This window comes from Oryzias melastigma, linkage group LG19, assembly GCF_002922805.2.
Source record: "Oryzias melastigma strain HK-1 linkage group LG19, ASM292280v2, whole genome shotgun sequence".
Lineage (NCBI taxonomy): Eukaryota > Metazoa > Chordata > Actinopteri > Beloniformes > Adrianichthyidae > Oryzias > Oryzias melastigma.
In genome coordinates, this window is record NC_050530.1 from 6,551,304 (window position 1) to 6,573,660 (window position 22,357).

The 22,357-nt window shown below is 35.8% G+C and overlaps 1 protein-coding gene across 1 annotated transcript in view; it reads right to left on the reverse strand.

The window, feature by feature from the left end:
- Positions 1-19,619, reverse strand: part of gfra1b (gdnf family receptor alpha 1b) — a gene marked incomplete in the record, with an annotated part of 31,253 nt that extends 11,634 nt beyond the window's left edge. The window contains 2 exon segments of the mRNA XM_024285820.2: positions 18,377-18,673; positions 18,890-19,619. Coding sequence (XP_024141588.1) covers positions 18,377-18,673; positions 18,890-18,926 — 334 coding nt within the window.
- Between the last annotated feature and the right edge of the window lie 2,738 nt (positions 19,620-22,357).

The following is a 22,357-nucleotide window of genomic DNA, read 5'->3' on the forward strand; positions in this document are numbered from 1 at the left end:
TTAAGACTTTTATGTCTGCAGTATTACTCCAAGAAAAAAAAGTCGCTGACATACAGAAATAAACATTGTGTTTCTGCACTTTAAATAGTCCGGGTAAATACTTTATTATGATTGGCTGATAGCTGTAAATGCACAAAAAAAAAGTTCCGGTGACATAACCCAAATGTTCTATATCACCATCAACTTTTAGCTTCATTTTCTTGACAAAAAAGCAGTAAAAGGTGAAATGATTTATTTATCCTATCAGGACGATCAGCATTTAAATGGCCTTCCTTTGCCGCTGCAGTTGGTGTTAATGTTGACTCAGCAACGCGTGATCGTGTTACTATGACGATCGTGTTTTATCGTTCTTGTGGGATTTTTCTAATTATTTCAAACATATATTAAGAAAAACTAAGCTTAAAATTCAAAATTTCCCCCTTAAATTGTTTTGAATCAGTAAAAAATGTCATTTGAAAAAATATTTGTGACATAGAAAATACAATGGGCGGAGCCACAAGTTGTCCTCTCTGCTCTATTTTGATGCATCCACTTGTAGATGTTGTTGTCTTCGTTTTCCTCTAAATTTTTTGTTGCACTGCTAATGTTATATAGCTAGAGAGTCAAAACAGCTCTCAGTTATGGGTGACGGGAAGAGGGGTGGGGTTGCTCAGTTCCAACGGTCCCGCCCACAACTCAGAGGCAGATTTCTAATGAACTACAGCAGAAACGATGTCCTAGAAACAGAAAGTGGAGTCATTTATTTAAAATATGGTGCAAATTATTTACTATCCTTTCCTTAAAAAGAGAAAAATAGGAAATAAATCTTCACAAATTGTGACCTAAAGATCTTCAGCACCAAACAAACAATCTGAACAGTGACAGCCGACTGTTTATAAGTGGCTCCTCGCCCTCGTCAGGTTGTTTTCCAGCCCTTGTCTAGACAAACCATTTGTGGAGCCTGATCTCCTCCTTCCTGCTCGGCAGTTTAGTCATCACATTTTATGACAGCTCTTATTTTTTTTTTTTTTGCAGCTGTCGTCTTTTCACTGTGATGATGAAGCAGCTTTCTCATCGACAACACAGGAAAACATTTTATTTTTTTAAGTCACATCGACAAAGAAAACCATTTGTGAAGTTTTGTTAAAGCGATCACAACATTACTGTATTTAAACTTTAAAAAATGTGCATCAACTGAAAAGAGAATATTTTTTATCTAAAATCTGTTTGATATCCTTTACTAAATCTTTACTAAATTCTTCCTTTTTTGTGACCCAGTTACTAATATTTATCAAATAAAAACTGAAAACATCTCTTAAGTACGGTGGCCCTGAAGTACAAATCATATCGATAAATACAAAACACATTAAAGATCACATAGACAATTAAAAAGGCAAAAAATAAAAAAAATTATTACTTTTTGGGAATCAAAGCTAAATTTAAGAAACCAAAACACAAAAAACAAACAGAATTTTTTTTTTTTTTAAAGGAAATAAAAAAAAAATACCTACTATGGGACATCACTGATTGGATAATAAGGTTTGACCTTTTAAGAAGCAGAAAAATGTTTTTTTTTCTTTTCCAGCTATGGCAAAGTACGGTGGCCCTGAAGTGCAAATCATATCAACAAATTACTCAACGCAAAAACCTTTAAAGATATGTTCTCATTCTGTTTAGATTTTTAACATTTTAAATTTTATTTCTGTAAATTACTTTTGCTTCACTTTTGGTTAATTTTGTGTATATTAAATAAAATGATTTTTAAAAGCATTTTATTACAATAAAAGACATTAATATTGGGGTGGAGTTTTTTTTTTTTTTTTTTTTTAAGTCATACTCTTAAAAAAAGTGAAAATTTGCTCTGGTACAGTCTTGGAATATACCGCAGTCTGTATCGTATCATGAGACACATATCGTGATACATATTGTATCAACTCTTGCCAATACACACCCGTAGTACCTACATTTTCCGGTTTCTCATTATGTTTAATTTTTCATTTCATTTCATTTTGTTTTCTGAATTTTTGTCGTGGTTTCTGGAATTTGCTTTGTTTTCTAAAATGTAATGCTGTTTCTTTAAACTTTTTTTTTTGGCTTTTTTAATAATTGTTTGTGATCTTTAAAATATTTTTGTAGAGCGATTATTAATTGATTCAGTGTTTCACTTTTTACAGTGTATCTCGATAAGCTTCTGGTCACAACCACTGCAAAAGTTCAGTGATTGTCCAAGTTTCTCTTTACTACGGTGGCCCTGAAGGGCAAAACTCATCAACAAATAACTTGATAGTTTGTTACATTTAAAAAGTTTTCGTCAAAAAAAATGTAATTTGATAAAAACTAATATTGTTAAATGTAACAAATTACAGAGCTTTTGATAATTGATCCAACGTTTTACTTTTTACAGTGAATCTTCTTTCAGGTTGAATAAATGAACAATTATCGAATTCATGCAAGTTTTTAAATTTGTATTTATATTTATTTTTTATATTTCCCTTTCATTTCTGTAAATTAAATTTGTTTTCCAAAACATTTCCTTTTTATTTTGCTTGATTTTTTGGAATTACCTTCTTGGTTTCTAGGTTTTATTAATTGATCTTTTTATTTTTTTGAAATAATCTTTAATCTTCTTTTGCATTTAGGTGATTTGTTGATTTGATTTGGACTTCAGGGCCACCGTACTTCCAAGTACCTGTATATAAACTGATCTTTTTGTCCTTCTGTCTGCAGCAAAAGCTCATTTATTCTCTTCGTTGTACTTTTTTAAATATATTTTTCTTTCATTTTCCAATATCTAACTGTTTCCTAAATGAGAATCCTCTAACTGGCTTTTCAGGAGAAGCTGGTTTCTGCTTCACCGCCGAGCTCTGACTAAATCTGGATGCTTTCTTGAACTTTGGGTAATCCCACATCACAAAACCCATTACTTCCATCTGACATGTGCTAGCAGATGTGGGCTCTGATCCTTGACAGGTGTGACAGTTTTACCTCATTTATAGCGGCCCTAAAGGCAAAACTGCTCACCGAGGTCAGTTTAAAAACACATTTTTTAAGAGCTGGAAAGCCTCGTCTGAACTTTTGCATGAACAGGAAGTTTAAATGAGACGTAGGAAACTGTCGGCGAGCCAATGAGCAAAAATAAACAGTTTCTATAAAAAGCATGTTTGCATTTAACAAGCTCATTCCAGCGTTATATATTTGCTGATTGTGTTCCGAATAAGTCATTTTACTTTGTCATTAAATTACATAAACAGGCGGTCAGGAGTCGTATTAATTGTCTTTGCTCAGAGCGATGTGCACTTCACTGCACTCATGTCGTACTTCAATAAAAAGCTCAATCTGCTCCGGTTTTTGCATCGTCATCATGACTATGATGAAGAATTTACTGCAATATTTATTGAAGAATACAAAAACAAACCAAACTCTTTCTTTACTTTTAATATTAAATCAGGTTATAGTGATACTAATGAACTATCAAACTGACCCACTTATGAAAATCATTTTTTAACTTGATTTTGTGGCGTTTTTCTCATAATGTATGTAAAGAAAATCAAGCTCAAAATTCTATTTCTGGGTATTTCTTTACTCAAATCGTGAATTTGACCCCAAAAAAAATGCAGTTTGAGAAAGTTTTTAATTGTGACATAAAACACTCCATCCTGATGCATCCGCCTGTAGACGAATAGATCCGTGAACGTCTTCGTTTTCCTGATCTGAGCTGGCGTCTGGCTAGAAACCTTACGGGTGGATAGCTCCAATTTTTCAGTATTGTATTAATATTGTTAGGTTAGGGGTGTGAGGGTCTGTAAACAGATGCATGATGGGAAATGGAGGCAAACTTACTCCATGTCAACAGTCCGGCCCACAACTCAGAGACAAATTTCTAATGAACTCTGCAGAAACTCTGTCCTAGAAACTGACACAAGTTTTTGGATTTTGTCTAAAAATGACTCAAATTAAAAGACCGCTCACTGGAAATGCTTTGAAAACAGATCAAAAGATGATCAGAGGGGTCTTTAGGAAAGACCTCAGCAGCAGAAAACTCTGTGATTCGGACATGCCGTCAGCCAGGGAGGCGGGGCCAAAGACGAAGATGTCTATTGTGCCTTTTTAAAATGAAGGTAAGAGGAAGAGAAACACAATATCTAAAGTACCCATTTAAAAAAAATATAAAATGCCCAAAAAAGTTTGAATAGCTGTGAATAAAAATGGGAAAACTTTCCCTAAAGGTTGTGATATTTCTATCCATCTGTCCTTTTTCTATACAGGTTGATTCACAATTTGGAAATAATAATAATAATAATAATAATAATAATAATAATAATAATAATAATGGTATTGGAGCCTACCCAGCCACTTTTTGAGGTTAATCCCAAAATCTTTTGGTACACTGCTTCCACAGAATTTATAAGTCATTTATTTCTTAAAAAGGCTTAAAACATTTTTATTAACTCTATTTTCACTACAAATGACAAGAGAAATTTTAAGTCTTTGGATAAACTCTTGATAGAATTTTTTAAATGACTTTATTTAAAGGGCGTCCAACTGTGAGGATTGTGGACTTTGGTTTTTGTCAGTGATGTTGTGGGCTTTGGTCATGTTCTGTTTTGAATTGTCCTTCAGTCCCATCAGGTTCAGGTTTGTCCTGATCCACATCTGTCATCATTTCAGTGAATTACCCTATCACCCATGAAAACGAGCGGTTGGAGACGTGCTGACGTAAGATCGTTTCAAACATCTCCCTCCAGAAGGAGTCTGTGCTGGAAGCTCCGCCCTCTGGTTTACACAACACTCAATTTATCCCCTTACCAGTGATAATCAACGAAAAAAAAAAAAAAAACTTTCATTTTAGATGCAGAATGCAGTATATATTCCAGTTGTGTCCTGTCTCCAGTAAATTCCACCTCAAATTGCTGTTTGTTACTTTTTTCCGCGGCGCTACCTTAAGACGCTACCTTAAATCTCGGTCCGCAAGTGCAGAAGCCGCGTGTGTTTGTGTTGTGAAGGAGTTTAGCGATGGCCAGACCCACTAAAGGCAGATATATCATATGTGCATCCATCTTTGAAAAAGTTTGGATTATTTTCGTGGGAGAAATACAGAGACACGGAGATTGTCTGGGATGACGTCATGACGCAGACAGCAGCAGCACGCGGCGACAGGCGAAGCTTCAGGAATCGCGCCATTTTACTTCCGGGTAGGGAAAAATTCACGAAATATAACTAATATTTCATGAATAATTTGTTTTTTAGTGGTCCAAATGTAATATATGATCAAATATATGGATATAGTTCACTCTGAAAGGCTTAAAAAAAATCATGGTAGAGCCTCTTTAAGAAAATGGATGAATGGACAAAAACAGAAAAATAAAAACAAATCTCTGTACTATTAGACAGGAAAATAAAAGCTTGTCTTGACTTACTTTTAGGATTTTCAGAAATTAAAAAACGTTTATTTTTTCAATACTTGTTTTCTGTTGTAAGTGACTTTTAAAAAACTTATATATTTTGAATATTTAGAAACAAACAAATTTTACAACCTACTTCTGAGATTGTGAGAAAAAACTTCATTTTACTCTATATGACAACAATTATTTTCAATTGAGCCAATCAATCTTATAAATTATTATTTAAAATATCTATACATTTTCAATTTTTTATGTATTTTTTTTTGTTTTTTTTCAATAAAATCAACCTAATACGATAAGTTGCTTCGAAATAAAAACATGTTTCATCAAAGTGGAAAAAGTTTTACAAGATATTTTTTTTTTTTTTGCCACCTCGATTCAAAGAAAAGTGCATTTGATTAACTTAAAAACTTAAAACAAGCACTGCAGAAAGTGTTTGCAAACACATGTTCCTCTGAGCGTCCTGGCATGCGCGGCAGCTTATTAGCATCTGAATGCTGCTCCTCTGCAGCATTCTGGCACGCCGTTTTCATAATTATCTGTCATTGTACACGTTTGCAAAGTTTGTGTGCCCCCCCCCAAACATGAAGTCATTTGACGCCTGTCTTAAAGCACTATCCTATGTTCCCTGCAGCATGCAGTGTTTGATTTCCTTATCTTAAAGCTATGATTAGCCACTGACTGCAACCATTTGCATACTGACTTGGCTCCCTGCGCACCGCCTGTCATGGCTTAGCCATCAGGTACATTCATCTTGGTGAGGAAGTTCTGCTTTTGCAGGCGTTTAACGCTGCCTTCTTCTTCCTCCTGCAGCATTCGTATGTGTCAGGGCGGCTGAAAGTAAGTGATTCCTAATCTATATGTGTGTGTTTACGTGCATGCAAATGTAATTGAGGAGAAGTCCTATTTGCTCAATGGCATTCTTGGCAGAACTCATCTGAAATGTTTTTGCTTTGCATGAATTGGCAGTAATGTACATTCATTTACATACCACTGTTAATTCATGCAAAGCACAAATATTTTAAAGAATTTATGCCAAGATTGTCAGGGAGCACATAGAAGTAGATGTGTACTTTTTTATTCGTATTATTTTGGGGCTATATGCAAGTTAGGAGTCATAAATATGGATTTGAAAAGTAAAAGTAGGCAGAAGGGGAGGCTCACCTGGAATCATGGGATATATGCTAATAATAAAATGCTATACTTTCAATTTATATGTACGATTCCAATCAATTTATTCATTTTAATCCTCAAATTTTGCCAAACATCAATTAAGTCAGGGAGACTTCTGACACAGCCATGTCGACCGTCGGAGTCAGCAGCTCCCCCTAACCAAAACTACCTAAAGAAAACAAACAAACAAAGCCAACAAACTAAGACTACCAAGATCCAAAAACATACTAAAATAACAAAACCTAGCAGTGTAAGACTGCTGAGGACAAAGAGGAGAAAAAGAAATAAAAGGAAAAACAAAATAGCAATTTTTTAAAGTAGGGATTACTTAATTAGCATTTATTTAATTTAGATTAGTCACATTTATAAATTGATGGCTGAGATTCACATAGATGATAAACTATGTAGGTTTTTACATCCGCATTGAATCTTGGTTGATACTTCCAGAATGAGCAGATTTTAAATGCAAAGCAGAACTTTGGTAAAAAGTTTGATCTTTTATGAGTTAAAAGCACAGAGAATCTTTTATTTTAAAAATAAGTTATTTGAGCTTTTGTCACAGGTAAAAGAAAAAATTAACAAAAAAAAATCACATTTTGAGAGATGCTAGGTATTTTTTTTAATTTTTGCTTTTGTACATGCCAAAAAATAGACATAATTCATATTTATAAAAAAAAAAGGAAGGTCATGAATACAAATCCAAATTTCTTAAAGGCTAAAGTAAGACTATGTGGCTCCTTCTAGGTTTTGATCAGTAGAAATCGAGCCCAAATAGTTCTTAAAGGTTGCTGATCCCTTCCGAAGTTATCTTGCGCTGATAATTTATCGCTACACATTCTCATTCCCACGTCGTCACATATTGATGTATGGTCAAAATGTATGTTTTAGGTATCCCCAAGTCTTTGTTGTTTGACATCCAATTAAATCAAGGCTCTCCAACCTCTGGGCCGCAAACCGGTGCTAGTCCGGTACTGGGACGTGGACCGCACCGGTACCCTAACTCTAACCTTAGCCCAGTATCAGACAGTATTGAACGCGGGTCAGTAAGGTTAGGGTACTAGACCAGGCTAGGGTTAGGGTACCGGCTGGGGTTCGGTCCGCGTTAAAAGGTTTTAAAAATTTTGCTTTAGAGTGTTCAATAAATGTTTATCCTGCTCGGCCAAAGGCGTGTATCGGATTTTGGCCCCCTGTGTGATTACGTTTGGCACTCCTGCACTAAGGGGTTCAAAGAGGAAATCTACACACATGCACAGAAGTCCATTCTGATTATAACCACAATCAGGCCACATCAACCTTCGTTGAGGTAACAATATTTAAAGTGGATGTTCACATTGACCGTCCTATCAAAGTTCTATTAAAATTAATGGAGTAAATATGTGTTTCAAAGATGTAGAACCAAAACCAGGATCAAGATTTCCTCAGAATAGTTCATTTTAAAAAGTGTTTGCAAACTTTAGTGTTGTTGTTGTGCAAACACTTTGTACTAAGCTTGAATCCAGAGAGTCTTCCATTCATCTATTATTTCTTTCTGTTGAGATCACACAGGTGGAATGGGTCAGTCAGAAAAATCTAAACATTTGATTGACTCTAAGGACAAACCACCTCTAGACCTCCCGTTGCTTTAAATGATTCCTGTACATTAGCTGTCAGACATTTAAAGCTTAATTGTTTCATCCTCTGATGGCCGCAGCGGCTGCTGAGCGGAAGCGTTTCCGTCTCGTGCACAGTTCACGGTTAGAGGATGAGCGCAACTGAAGATGAATGTGTCGCTTCTGGCATCTTAATGCACTGAAATATTCTGGTGACCCCAGCAATGACAAATCGTCACGTCAAACTTCATTTTTTGCTCACTGGACTGAATCTGCAGACAGACAGCTGATGGGATGGGATGACAGATCGGAGGGAGAAAAGGAAGAATCAGGGAGAGGTTTCATCTTTGAACTGAAAAAAAATAGACATTTTCTTTAAAGAAATGAAAAGGTAATTTGAGAAATTAAGATTAGATTAGATTAGACTGGATAAGATTAGATGAGTTGAGATAAAATGAGAGGAGATGAGATTAGATAAGATACAATACAATGAGACATGATGAGATAAGATTATATAAAATGTGATATGAGATACAATGAAATGAGATTAAATTAGATGAGATGAAATATAATGAGATATTATGAGATGAGATTAAATTAGATGAGAGGAAGTACAAAGAGAAATGAAGAGATGAGATTAGATAAGATACAATACAATGAGACATGATGAGATAAGATTAAATTAAATAAGATGAAATATGATGAGAAGAGATATGATGAAAAGAGATTAGATTAGATAAAATGTGATGGGATTAAATTTGACAAGATGAAATATGATACGATGAGATATGATGAGAAGAGATACAATTGTATAAAATGTGATATGAGATACGATGAAATGAGATTAAATTAGATGAGATGAAATATGATGAGATATTATGAGATGAGATTAAATTAGATGAGATGAAATACAAAGAGAAATGAAGAGATGAGATTAGATGACATATGATATAATGAGATACAATGAGATGAGATTACATTAGATAAAAGGAAATATGATGAGAAGAGATAAGATTAGGTAAGATGCAAAATAATGAGATACGATTAGATGAGATTAAATTAGATAAGATGCAATACAATGAAATTTTGATGAGACCAGATTAAATTTGATAAAATTAAATACGATGAGATCTGAAGAGATGAGATCAGATGAGATGTGATATAATGAGATACGATGAGATGAGATTACATTAGATAAAATACATTACAATGTGATTAGAAGAGATTAAATTAGATAAAAATGCAATATGAGGAAATGATATATGAAGAGGAGAGATAAGATTAGATTAGATGCAATATAATGAGATATGATGAGATGTATTAAGATCAGATAAGATGCATTGTGATGAGATATGATAGGACTAGATGAGATAAGATATTATACGATGAGATGAAAAAAGATCAGATAAGATGCAATATAATGCGTTACAAAAAGACTACATGCGATAAAATCCAATATGATGAAATGGGATAAGATGAGATAAGATAAGATGAGATTCAATGACATAAGATGTGACACAATGCAACATAAGACACAGTAAGATAAGATGAGATATAATGAGACAATATGAGATTGAAAGAAATGCATCAACGTGGTTCTTTGTTAGCCTCAAAAACTAGGATTGGGATTAAGACTCAAGGACACAAGATTTAAGGTAAGGACTGGTGAAAATCTCAATCCTGTATTGATTCCACTATCAGACCCAACAAAATTAAGTCTCTTAAAGTGTTTTTGTTCTTTTGTGTCAATTTACCAATTGACTTCTTTTTAGTCTCCCACTAATTATAAAATGACATTTCGAGACAAAAATACGTATATATGAGTCTGAACTTGACTAAGATTGATGACCAAAAGCTTGAAACTCGTTTTTGACTTTTAAAAAACATCTTTAAAACAAAAGTCTTTAAGAAATTTCAAATTCTGTCACCATCTGGACACCAGCAAGTAAGTCTATTCTCATTACAACTGGGAATTTTTATTAACATCCATTTGTGGTAATATAATCTTCAAATCTTCCTCAGCTGACGCAGCTGTATTAAGTTACATCCCAGAAAGGCCCTTTTCACGGATTGATCAACTTTATTGATTTCTAAATGATGCCGCATTTAATTTCAGGAGGCGTCCCGGTGGTTAATGGCCTCGGTGTCACGCCTTTCACTCTGAATTATTAATGTTAATAACACGTCATTAATCAAAACGAACAGGAGACACTTTGATAGAGTGTGAAAATAAATGTTGGTGTTGTTTCTGATCGAAGCTTTGGCCTCATGTCAAACCCAAATGGAACGCTGTAAATCCTGCGGGTTCCTTTGGGTGTCAGCAGATGTGAGTGACATCGTGATACTGTATCTGAAACTCAATATCATGTCTCAAATAATACTGTAAATCAATTAAATGACATGAACTACAGGGTTTGTGGGTAATTTAATGAGCTACACTCATGTAAAAATATGTGATTGCAAAAAGCAAAAACACTTCAAAGAACCACTGGGGTAAACGTTTTTTTAACATGTTCTTGTGGCATTTTTCTAATGATGAAGGACATATATCAATAAATTAAGCTTAAAGTTGCAACTCTGAGTATTTCTTTATTCAAATTGCTGTGAATCAGGAGTAAACAGTTTGAAAAAGATCGCTGAAAGTACTCTTGGCTAAGTAACGGGGGAGGGAAAGTGGGGCGGGGTTGGTCTAGGCCAACGCCCACAACTCAGGCAAATTTCTGCAAAAACTAGGTCCTAGATTTTTAGATTTGGGCTAAAAACGACATAATTAAAAGACCAGAGATAACAATTTTACAATTGATTAAAAGATGAATAGAGTAGAACTTTAAATTGACAAATAAATCATTTATTTATATCAATTCGTGTTTTTAGGTTTCTCAATTAATAATTTCTTATATTTGTAAGGTTATTACAGTTACCATCTGAATAGAATACAATTGTATCATCAGCAAACAGTTGGATAAAACTAGAAGATTTTATCTCGTTTCTAGTCATTTTAGTTCATAATATTGTATGTCTTATTTAATTAAAAAAATGTATTTATTGTAATAAAAATTGTATAGAACAGCAAATTTTATTAATCTACCTAAGGTTTATAAACTTAAAACTAGTCAAAACTAGTCAAAACACTGTTGATCTTGATTTTAGGCATAAACAATAACGTGTAACTTTATTCAACTTGCTATAGGAAAAATATGTTTTCTTTTTTATAGTTTGTACATAGTTCCTAGTCTCGTGGTTTTTATATCTAAGAATGACTCATGCAAAGCAAGAAAAAAGCTTGCAGACTAGATTCTAAGACAAAAAAAATTGTAAGTTCGCAATATTTTAGATATAGTCACTTTTTTTCTGGATTTAATTGATTCCCACATCTGATATCTTATATCATCTGAACAATATTAACACACTACTGCAATGAAATATTCAACATGATGTTTTATCAAAACATTAAGCATGTTTTCAGAATTTATAGACTTAGTGATTTGAGAAAGATTCAATTATAGCGATTTCACCAGGTTTCTGTTAAACCAGTGTTTGATAAACCTGCTATATGATGCAATTCTTTACAACAAAAATGTTTCTCTGAGTCCAAAGCTAGTTTATTTGCAGAAATGATATTCAGAGACCTTTCACATATATATTTGTATTAGTTATCACTGAGAACAACCCCCTCAATCTAAAACTGTGACCTTTGTTCTAACATGTACAATGACGTGACCTCTGAAAGCCAACCTTCTGCTTCCTCTCAAATGACATGTGATTCTCTCTGACTGTCATTTATCTGATTTTATTCATGTTTGAGACAAATAAAGCAATAAATAACGAAGCAATGACTTGGACTTTTGAGTTTTCACCAAACTCTACAAACAGTTTTGATCACCACGGACCACCATCAAGTTTTACAATTTTCCTACTAAAATTAGTTTTTCCTCCAATGTAATAACTTGGTGAGATTTAGTCTTTCTAATCATCTTTTGTCATTACTTCTAAAAAAAAACTCACTAATTGAAGGGTACACTGTACAACTATTTGATACTTGCAAGGATTTAAAACCTTCATTTCGACATATCAGATATTTTAAGGGTTCTACTTTCTCTTTGCTCTACAGCTTTTCTCTAAATTAGCATTTTTTTTGGCCTCATAAGAACTAAGATCTAGAAATAAGGAAATTATTATTAAAATGTGTCAAAATCATTTTGCTCCATACTCTTGAGAGCAGAAAAACTTGATTTAAAACAAGAAAAATGGAAATTACATTGGTTCAATTTTAAGGATTTTAATGTTCATTCAATGTTGACAAATTAAACAAAAAATTGATGTAAGTTGTGGTAGTTTTAGATTTTATTAAGATTTATGAACCAAAAATCAACTTATTACATTAGTTTTTGTCCTTGTAGTCAAAATAAACTACATTTCGGTACATAGAAACTCAAAAAATACAAACCATTTGATTAAAACTAGTAAAAAATTACTCGTTAATGGGCTGTGTAGCATTCAAATTGATGTAATTCTATATAATATGTTCTTTTTAGATTATTTTTCCATCTTTAAAAGCTTGTGTGCAACTTCTTTTGTTATCTTATAAGATTTAGTGTTTGTTAATGCATGGATGGATCTTTATGCAACTTTCTAGGGATATTGTTCTTGAAATTAGAATTATTTTTGTTTTTTTTCACCTTTTTTATTCACATACAGATACAATCTGATATTTGATTACTCCTCTTTTTGCAGTTAAGTAAATACAAACTAATATTTTATATTCCTTTGTAAGATATATTTGTGTTTTCATTGAAGAAATAAAGCTGTTTGGGGGTAAATTTTATTTAATAGTAACATTCGGATAGTATTTTGTTTTCTGTTTGGTCATAACAGAAGGATGTAGTGTTTTAAAAATATCTGTACATGAACATAAGTCAGTGGTTTGTTGTTTTTGTCAGGCAAACAAAACAAGAAGCATCACATCCCAGCAGCTGACCCACGAGATCCAGTAAAGGCCACTCCATCCCGACTCACATGCTGCCCCGGGCCTGGCTTAGTTTCAGGCAGGAATGAGGTCACTTATGGTAAATGGAGTCCTGATATCTGAACATTAAATCATTCATATTCCCCCGGAGGCCCCCGGAGCTGTTGACACGCAGCTTTTTCGATACTCAGCTTGGGCTCCGTTTCCGCATCGCAATTCATCTTACATAATCCAGGTAATCACGGACGCTTCTCGTCAAAGCCGCAGAGCTGTGATTACTGCGGTTTGGGAGTATTTATGTAACGCCTTCAGATGAGAGGAATTGGATTTATGGTGGCATTTCCTGTTTCTTGTGCGTTTGAAATGATGCAGTAAGTGAGAGTCAGAAATGAAGACAGTCAGAGAGGGAAGAAAGACGAACAAATGACCGTTTTTACCCCCTCCTCTTTTGAAACAGCGGCCGAGCAGCCGGCCCTCTTCAGCCACTTGTTCTATCAGTCCCTCTAAACGCAGACAGATGGTTAATTGCTCTTCTGTGTGAACGAGTCGGCGGGATCTCAGCAGATCTAAATCCAGACCAGACTAAGTGTATGCTCGCCAGTCTAATTCTGACATTTGTGGACACGTGTGGCATTTATCGTGACAAAGGCGGACCAACCCTGTTGTTTCAAATCCAGCCCTAACGCGCTCCTGGAGCTCAGACAAAACAAACCCTCCTCTAAAAGGATGATTAATTCTAAACTAGCACATAAATCATATGTTGGGGAGCAGAACTGCGCTGATGGAAAAACACGCAGACCTCTCATCATTGCTTTGAGGGCTGAAAGTAAAATAAACTAAATGACTCTGCTTTGTGTACTGTGGGTCGCGGTGGCAGATAAAAGCTTTTGTGATGGATAATGGGCGCTGAGAGCTGCAGCCTCCAACCAGACGGCGATAGAAAAGAGCGGCTGTCAAAAAACAGTGACGGATCTGTTCCAGTGATGTGGTGACTGAGAAGTATCAGTCATGTATACAGAGAGTTAACACAGTCAAACTGGAACATCAGGGGAACTCTTACCAGCTATGATGGGAGCCAAGCGGAAGATGTCTGAGAGCCGGCTGTTGACTGGCTCGTACGGGGAGTATTCCAGCAAATCATTACCTGTGGGGCAAAACACACAAACTGTCAACAACGATTGTTTAGAGTCCTGCATGTGTCTGTTTTAGCAAAACTAGTTAGGTTGATGTTTCAGACAAATCATGCTCCATATGTGGCATGGATGTAAGATAGGATATCAGGAAAGCTTGTTTGCCCAGAGAAAAATCCAAAATTTCTAAAGATGGCAACCATTTGTAAGGATGGCAACTATCTGTAAAGATGGCGGCCATTTGTAAAGATGGAAGCCATTTGTAAAGATGGCGGCCATTTGTGAAGATGGTGGCCATTTGTAAAGATGGTAACCATTTGTAAAAACGGCAACCATCTGTAAAAGATGGCGGCCATTTGTAAAGATGGAAGCCATTTGTGAAGATGGCGGCCATCTGTAAAGATGGCGGCCATTTATAAAGATGGCAACCATCTGTAAAAGATGGCAACCATCTGTAAAAGATGGCAACCATCTGTAAAAGATGGCGGCCATTTGTAAAGACGGTAGCCATTTGTAAAGATGGCGGTCATTTGTAAAGATGGCGGCCATTTGTAAAGATGGCAACCATCTGTAAAAGATGGCGACCATCTGTAAAGATGCCGGCCATTTGTAAAGATGGCGGCCATTTGTGAAGATGGCGGCTATTTGTAAAGACGGTAGCCATTTGTAAAGAAGGAGGCCATCTGTAAAGATGGCGGCCATTTGTAAAGACGGTAGCCATTTGTAACGATGGCGGCCATTTGTAAAGATGGCGGCCATTAGGAAAGATGGCGGCCATTTGTAAAAATGGAAACCATTTGTGAAGATGGCGGCCGTTTGTAAAGATGACAGCCATTCGTAAAGATGATTGCCATTTGTAATGATTGGTTGCCTTATTAAAGATGGCAGTCATACATTCAATTGTTACAAACATATTGGTTGTGCCCGAATTCCTTCCCTACTCACAATGTAGTGCATTTGTATAGTACCATATTTGTAGTGCTGTCTAAATCTACCATGCAAAAAATCAGTGTGCATCGCAGCTCACTCCATTCATGAATATAGACCACAATGAATTTTTGTGATTTAAAAAAAAAAGGAGTTGCAATTTTTTAAATAAACCATCAACTTTATCATCATCAGAACACAGAAGAGTCACAAATAGATGTTTTTACTCCTTGAAATCTGTGACGTTATACTTGCCGTTTAAAAAAAAGGGAGAAATAAAATTGTCCTGCACTTCATAATTTTTGTAGTAGTTAGGGTGTAGGAAGGGTATTCGGACATAGCCACAGTCTTTTTCCCCAAGTCTCAACAAAATCGTCTGTTAATGCACATGCTGCAGTATTTAAAGACCCACTCCAATAAAAATCCTGTTTTAGGTGTTTTTTCAACATGTTCTTGAGGCATTTTTCTCATGATGGAGCTGATTCATGTTGAGCGTGTAAAGGGTCGAAGCTAGCTGCGGTCAAATGTAAACACTGATCTGGAGCTAAATCTCAAATGTAAAAGTCTTAACAGTTTCACAAATCTAATTACTTTTGTTAATATCCTTTAATAAAGTGTTAACTCTTTTGTCACGTTTTAAGATAATCCTGAACCCTAAAAAAAAGTTTTAATAAAAGTGGCTACAACTCTGAAATTTTCTGGAATTTCCGTTTTTGGCTAATTATTTTCTTGCCATCTTGCCTGCCCCCAAGTCTCCCTTCTCTGCTACAATTCTGATGCATCCACTTGAAGACAAATAGATCCGAAAACGTCTTAATTTTCCTCGTCTGAGCTGGAATGTGGCTCAAAACTGTACAGCTGGAAAGCTCTGATATTTACTTGCCTTTTTTTTTTTTTGCCACGCTAATGTTAACTTGGCGGCTCGTGAGGTGCTATAAGCTAGCGGGAGAGAGTGTAACAAAGGGTTGATGGGAAATTGGTGGAGGCTAACTTCTGCACCAACAGTCCTGCAAATATCTAATGAGCTCCTGCTGCTCTGCAGAAACTATGTCTTAAAAACTTAAAAGGATTTTTGATGTTTTGCTAAAAACGGCATAAAAGACCTCTGGGTCGGATTTTACAATAGAAAAATATAGTTGGAGTGGGACTTTAAACTTGAGGAGAACCAACAAAATACTATTATTTGTATATCATGTTATATTTTTATAAATCTTGGACTTTCTTGTACTTTTCTTAAAAAGATCTTATATATCCATGCCGAAATGTGGTGCTTCTACCACAAAATGCAATATTATTTTGAATAACTGGCCATACTATTTGCCCTACATTGACAACAAAATGATACAAGATTACATTATGTGTGAGTGTTGTTCTTTATTACTCACGTTGTCTTTAGGTTTGTGCACTGCAGAAACAGGCCCTTTAGAAATAAGTCAAAAATTCTTACCCGGTTTGCTAATTTTCTTTACATAAGCAATGGGGTTAGAAAATGGTCTTACCAAGAATATGAATATGAATTCTAAGAAAAACATTTCTGGTTGTTGTTTTCCCAACCTGAGATTGTTTTGCTATTAAAAAAACTTTCTTGACATGATTGTGTTTCTTGCAAGACTATTTTTCTTGGAACAAGGACCTTTTTACTTTCGTAAAGTTTCAGCTTTTGCAGTGTATTTACAGTAATATCACAGCTCAGTGGCCTTGTGGTAGAGTGTCCGCCCTGAGACTGGAAGGTCATGAGTTCAAGTCCTGGCTGAGTCATACCAAAGACTCTAAAAATGGGGGTCAGTGCCTCCTTACTTGACACTCTTCAATAAGGGGTTGGATTGGGCGGTTAAACCACCAAATGTTTCCTGAGTGCGGCTGTGTCTGCAGCTCACCACTCCCTCAGGAGAAGGGTCAAACGTGGAGAGCAAATTTCTCAATTGATGGGTCTTTTAACTTTAAAGAATTCAAAATTAAAATTATACCATAAATCTGGAAGGAAAAGAAAAACACACCAAGTATGATGTCAAAATCAAATGAATAATAAACAGTTTAAAAACAGCTTATAACACTTTTAGAGCATTTATTATTGGTATTAAAGTCGTTTTTTATTGCATTTTTGGTGAGCTTTAGATTAAAGTGTGCACATTTTGTTATGTTTACCTAAAGAGAACTAATTTATACTTAATTAGAACCAAGAAATTGAAGCAATTTTATTGATAAATACATTTTTAACGGTGTAAAAACAGGAAGTTATCAGTGATTAGTACTTTCAAAGTAAAACACGAAGAACTGTGGATTTTCCTCCTACAGTGACCTGTTACTGATTGATTATGTAATGTTTTTTGTTTGTTATTGTTTGTTTTTTTCACTTTACCAATGTATATTTTTGAGCGTGTGAATGATTTCTTATGTTTATATTTTCTGAATAGTGACATATAAATAATGTTTGATTTTAATTTACTTAATAATTAAATGTTTACTTTTATTAAAGTGGCTTGATTGACGGTTTTTGATTAGATCAACTATAAATGAAAATATTATAAATATTATGTTGGTAAGCCACCTAATATGAACATTTATTTTATTTATAGTATCTCAAACTTAAAAAAATGCCTCTTTCTAATTAAACAAATGCTTTTTAATCTATAAATACAAATGTTTTTTGGAATGTCTTGTCTCTCACAAAAAATAGGACTTTACACTCATGATCAAAGCCAAAAAAAATGCCATTTATACATCAGTAAGACGGCTAAAATCTCCCAGGTATGAGTCAGACGAAGGTAACTTTCAAATATCTGTGACGGTAAAGGATTAGTGCAGGAAAGTCAGACTTTAAAGCATCACAGTTTTTCTTGTAGGTTTCTCCAGATTTGTTACAAGACCCTCCAAAGTTGGGCTGTGAAGGAGACACTTGCTGTCCAAAATGAAGAATATCAAAAAATGTAATTTTACAAACAAATATGGGGGAAAAGTAAAGTTTTATTTAAATCCAGTCAATTTAAGTGATGAAAATTAATCGAAATGTAATTTTATTAAAGTTTGGACTTCATTTAACCTTAAAAAAACAGTTTTATGGATTCATGTGGTCATAAAGAGAAAATACATTATCTTTTATTGATAAAATCAAGACAAAAACTGAACTTGAACATTTTTTTATGTATTTCTGGACTTATGTCTGATCAAATTCAGTTTGTTCTTCCAATGGAACCAGAGTGTCAAACCTACCATGCAAGCTCTGAAACAAGCTCCAAAAGATCCTGAGGCAGTTCTTCTCCTTCTTCATGCCTCTCCTGCACCTGCAGTTGTAAAGGGGGCTCTGCTTCATGGCGTCTATGGCGCTCAGGCACTCGCCCTGCGCCTCGGGGCCGGTGACCGCGCTGAAGTTGCTCTCCCTCCCCTTTACGCACTGCCTCATCGTCCGGTACTTGGTGCTGCACGAGTTCTCCTTCAGGCATTGTTTGCTGGCCTTTACGCAGTCCAGCCGAGCTGAGTGGTGGTCGTCCTTCAAGGTGAAAACCGAATCTACAATCAAGACAAGTCCCGTGCGTTAATTGGGAAGCATTTACGCGCAATTTGCGCGACGCCGATTTAATTGGAGACGTTTTATCTTGAAATAAATACACAAACTATATGAATTTTGGCTTTCTTCTGAATTGCTAAGTAAGGGAGGAAATAAGTGTATTTAAATGCAACAAAAATAAGACAAGATGCCCTTGGAAATCAAAGGGGTTCACTTACCCGTGAAGGACAAAACGATCACAAAAGTTAAAATCATCGCGCCCACAAATGAACAGGTGTTTTCCCAGTTAAAGCAAACTTGTCAGACTGGTCCACTCTTCCTCGTGTTGCATGTTTGAGGGATCAGGTGGAGATGCATTCTGCGGAGCTGGCACTGACAAATCCACGCGTCCTCCGGCAGCTCAAAGCGCGCCGCACTTTTTGGATGATGGACAAAGCGGATGGGGACATGAGGCAGCGCGCCTTCAGGCTGACTGTCCCCACTGCTCTGTATTCCGTCTGCGTAATCCGACAGTGTCTGGAGCTCTCTGAGGAGTGAAACTTCAAAAATGAAAATAAAAAAAATTAAAGGAAGTTTAATATTTTGGAGCAAAAATACACGTCAGGAGGAGAGCGAGTCAGTGTTCCAAAACCTGAAAAATACATCCCGTGAAGCAGGTGGAGGGACAGTCTGCGCAGTTGGATCGGGACTGTCCAACAGAGTGAGGACGCGGAGCGGAGAAGCGCAAGGTGCAGCGCGCGGGGCTGTGACGTCATGCGCGCAATGATCATTTAATAAAAAGCCAATTAACAGAATTATTGAAGTCAGAAACAGCCAAAACGGTGGATTTTAGAACCATCACAGACAGAGTGCATGTTAAACTCCAGAGTCCACTCATTGACTCCGCAGAAAATCAACATTTTACGTCGATAAAAGCTAATTAAGTAACCCACAGGGCGCCATGGCTGCTACCTGAGAGAGATGACATCCTAAATGAACTGGTTTATAGCTTTTTTTAAAGTTTAAAATCTGAAGTTTGTTCATTTTCATCCTTAATTTGTGGGAGAACAACAACAGGAAACCTAATAATTTGATTGTGATCGATTTAATTTGTTTATTTAGTGAATTCAATGCAGAACCAGAACATTCTTCTCCACTGTAAAAAGTGCCACATTAAAAATTATTAGTTTGTATCAAAATAAATTAAGTTGAGTAAACCATCAATTCAAAGATCAATCATTTCAAATGTAACAAATCACAGAACTTTTGTTAATTAATCCAACGTTTCACTTTTTACAGTGTATAATAAATGACAAATCAACGTTTCCAGGTGATTATTTCTTTATTTAAACAGAAATTTCCAGAGATAATTATAGATCTCCGCTTAGAGACTCACTCTGATGAAAATTTGTAAGAAATTCATATATTTTTCTGATGATGAAGGAAATACATTAAGAAAAATAAGTTAAACATCGCAATTCTGAGTATTTCTTTGTTGATATTGTTGTAAATCAAGGATAATGTATGGTCAATGTATGGAATATGGTGAATGTAATTGAAAAATAGCTTATTTGTGATGTAGAAAATACACTTGGTGGGTCATAAATGCTCCCTGCTCTGAGCTCAAAGCAATAGGAAGTACCTACTGGTTCCAAGAAGCCATAATCCCATAGACTTCTACTGAGAAATTAACAGCTATTACTCAACCACAGTATTTGTCAGAAGTTAAACCTAATTTTTCATGTTTTTTCTGTGGTGCAAGTTTATGAAGTTATGAATTGACCAATCAGATGCCTCGATGTGGTCTTATGTTGAACAGTCAAAATGTCTGATTGATAGATTTTGTGTTGAAGTGGTAGGGGTGTGGACTTCCAACAAGCTCACTCCTGATTGGCGAAAGAGGTTGTCATAGAAATGTTTTTTCAAACCAGCCAGGTCCCATCATTACTTACTAACTTTATCTTTCTCCAACATGGCTGCGTCCATATCATGAAAAAAATGGCGTCTGAATTGACTTAATGGGTTGGAACCAGAGATAAGCCATTTTCTATGGGTGGTGACACACTCCTTAAGTTAAGTCCTCATGTGTGGTCAATAGTTTGAACAGTCACCTTAAAGACTCATCCAATGTGACCACAAGTGAGGGCAATCCGGTGGTTTTGTATGCCTGTCCTTCGTCCAGGTAAATGCGGAGGGTTCTGTCAGGAGGGGGGTCCAACTTAAAATGAATCATGTGAATCACAAACAGAACTTTGATTCAAGGATAACAGCAACTGCTACAAATGCTGTTGATCTCCACATTATTCTTTATAATTTATTTTCCATTTAGTTCTCCATTCTTCTGTTTGGTGCAGTGTGATTCATGTGTTGTCCCTCTTTCTCACTACCCTCCGGGGAGTGGGAGAGATACCAGATTCCAGGTGGCTCGTCTGTGTTCCTGTCCTTGGCAGTGGACCTCGCCTCTGGCTCAACTCGTGCCACCACCTTTCTCCCAGTTCCATCTGGATGCAGGATTGTCTGTCCCCCTGTCCTTGGCAGTGGACCTCGCCTCTGGCTTGTCTCATGTTCCCAGCTGTCCCAGCTCCGTCTGGATTATTATACAAAGGTGTAGAGTTAGATACGCTAATTGTTATTTTAGCAGTCCTGGTACATCGCCTGTCCATCCTGAGAGAGGATCCCTCCATCATCTCTAAGGTTTCTTCTTTTTTTTTTTTTCCTAGAATCTGTTTTTTTTTTTTTTGTTTTTTCTTGCCGAGAAGGAGGGTCTAAGGGCAATTTAGTTTAGCTATCAACTACTGGTTATAATTTGTGATAGATTTGATGTTTTTTGAACAATTACTAGTGTGAAGCCTGTTGAAACAACTGCGTTGTGTAAATAAATAAAATTGAATTGAATCTACATAGTGTCTGCAGAAACGGAACTACTCTACTGTTGGTGGAAGATGAAGAAAAGAAGCAAGACGTGTTTGCAGGCAGAGAGAGAAAAATGGAAAAGCAGAACTAAAGGACTTATAGTAGAGACTTTGACAAGAAAAACTAGAAGTTAGTTGATATGATGTAAATAGGAAAAGTGGATCTGATATGAGTCCACGAGACCAAGTGGAAAGAGAGTAAAGAGAGCAGGTTCAAGGTGTTTCGTCATGATGTGGATGGAGAGAAGAACAGAGATTCTGAAAGAGAAGTTGTGAATGTTCTGTAGGTGAAAAGAGTGTCAGATATTGTGATAAGCCTGAAGCTGAAAGGGGAAAACTTGTTGCTTGATCCCTTGGACCCAAAAGTAGGACGTAAATGAAAAGGAGAAATTATGGAGGTGGATGGATGAAGAGATCCAGGAAATCTCTAAAGGGGAGACAGTAGTGATTGAGGAACACTTAAACAGACACGAATGAGAGAAAAAGTGATGGAGGAGTTTGGACAGACTTTTAAAAAAGAATGGAAAGGGCAGTGGTGAAGACATTTTTCCAGAAAATAGGAAGACATTTACGAGTAGCAGGAGGAGCACACAAGTTGATAACATCTTTTGCAAACTTTTTAATCTGAAAGAGATCAGCAACTGACAAGTTGTGGTTGTGGTGAATGTAGGCAGACCCCTGAGGATGGTGGTGAAGAAGATGAAAGGGCCAAGGAAAGAGAAGTGATGGAACAAGAAAAAGAAAGATTGCTCTGTGGCTTTTAGGAGGTGAAACAGGTTTTAAGACGACCGGACA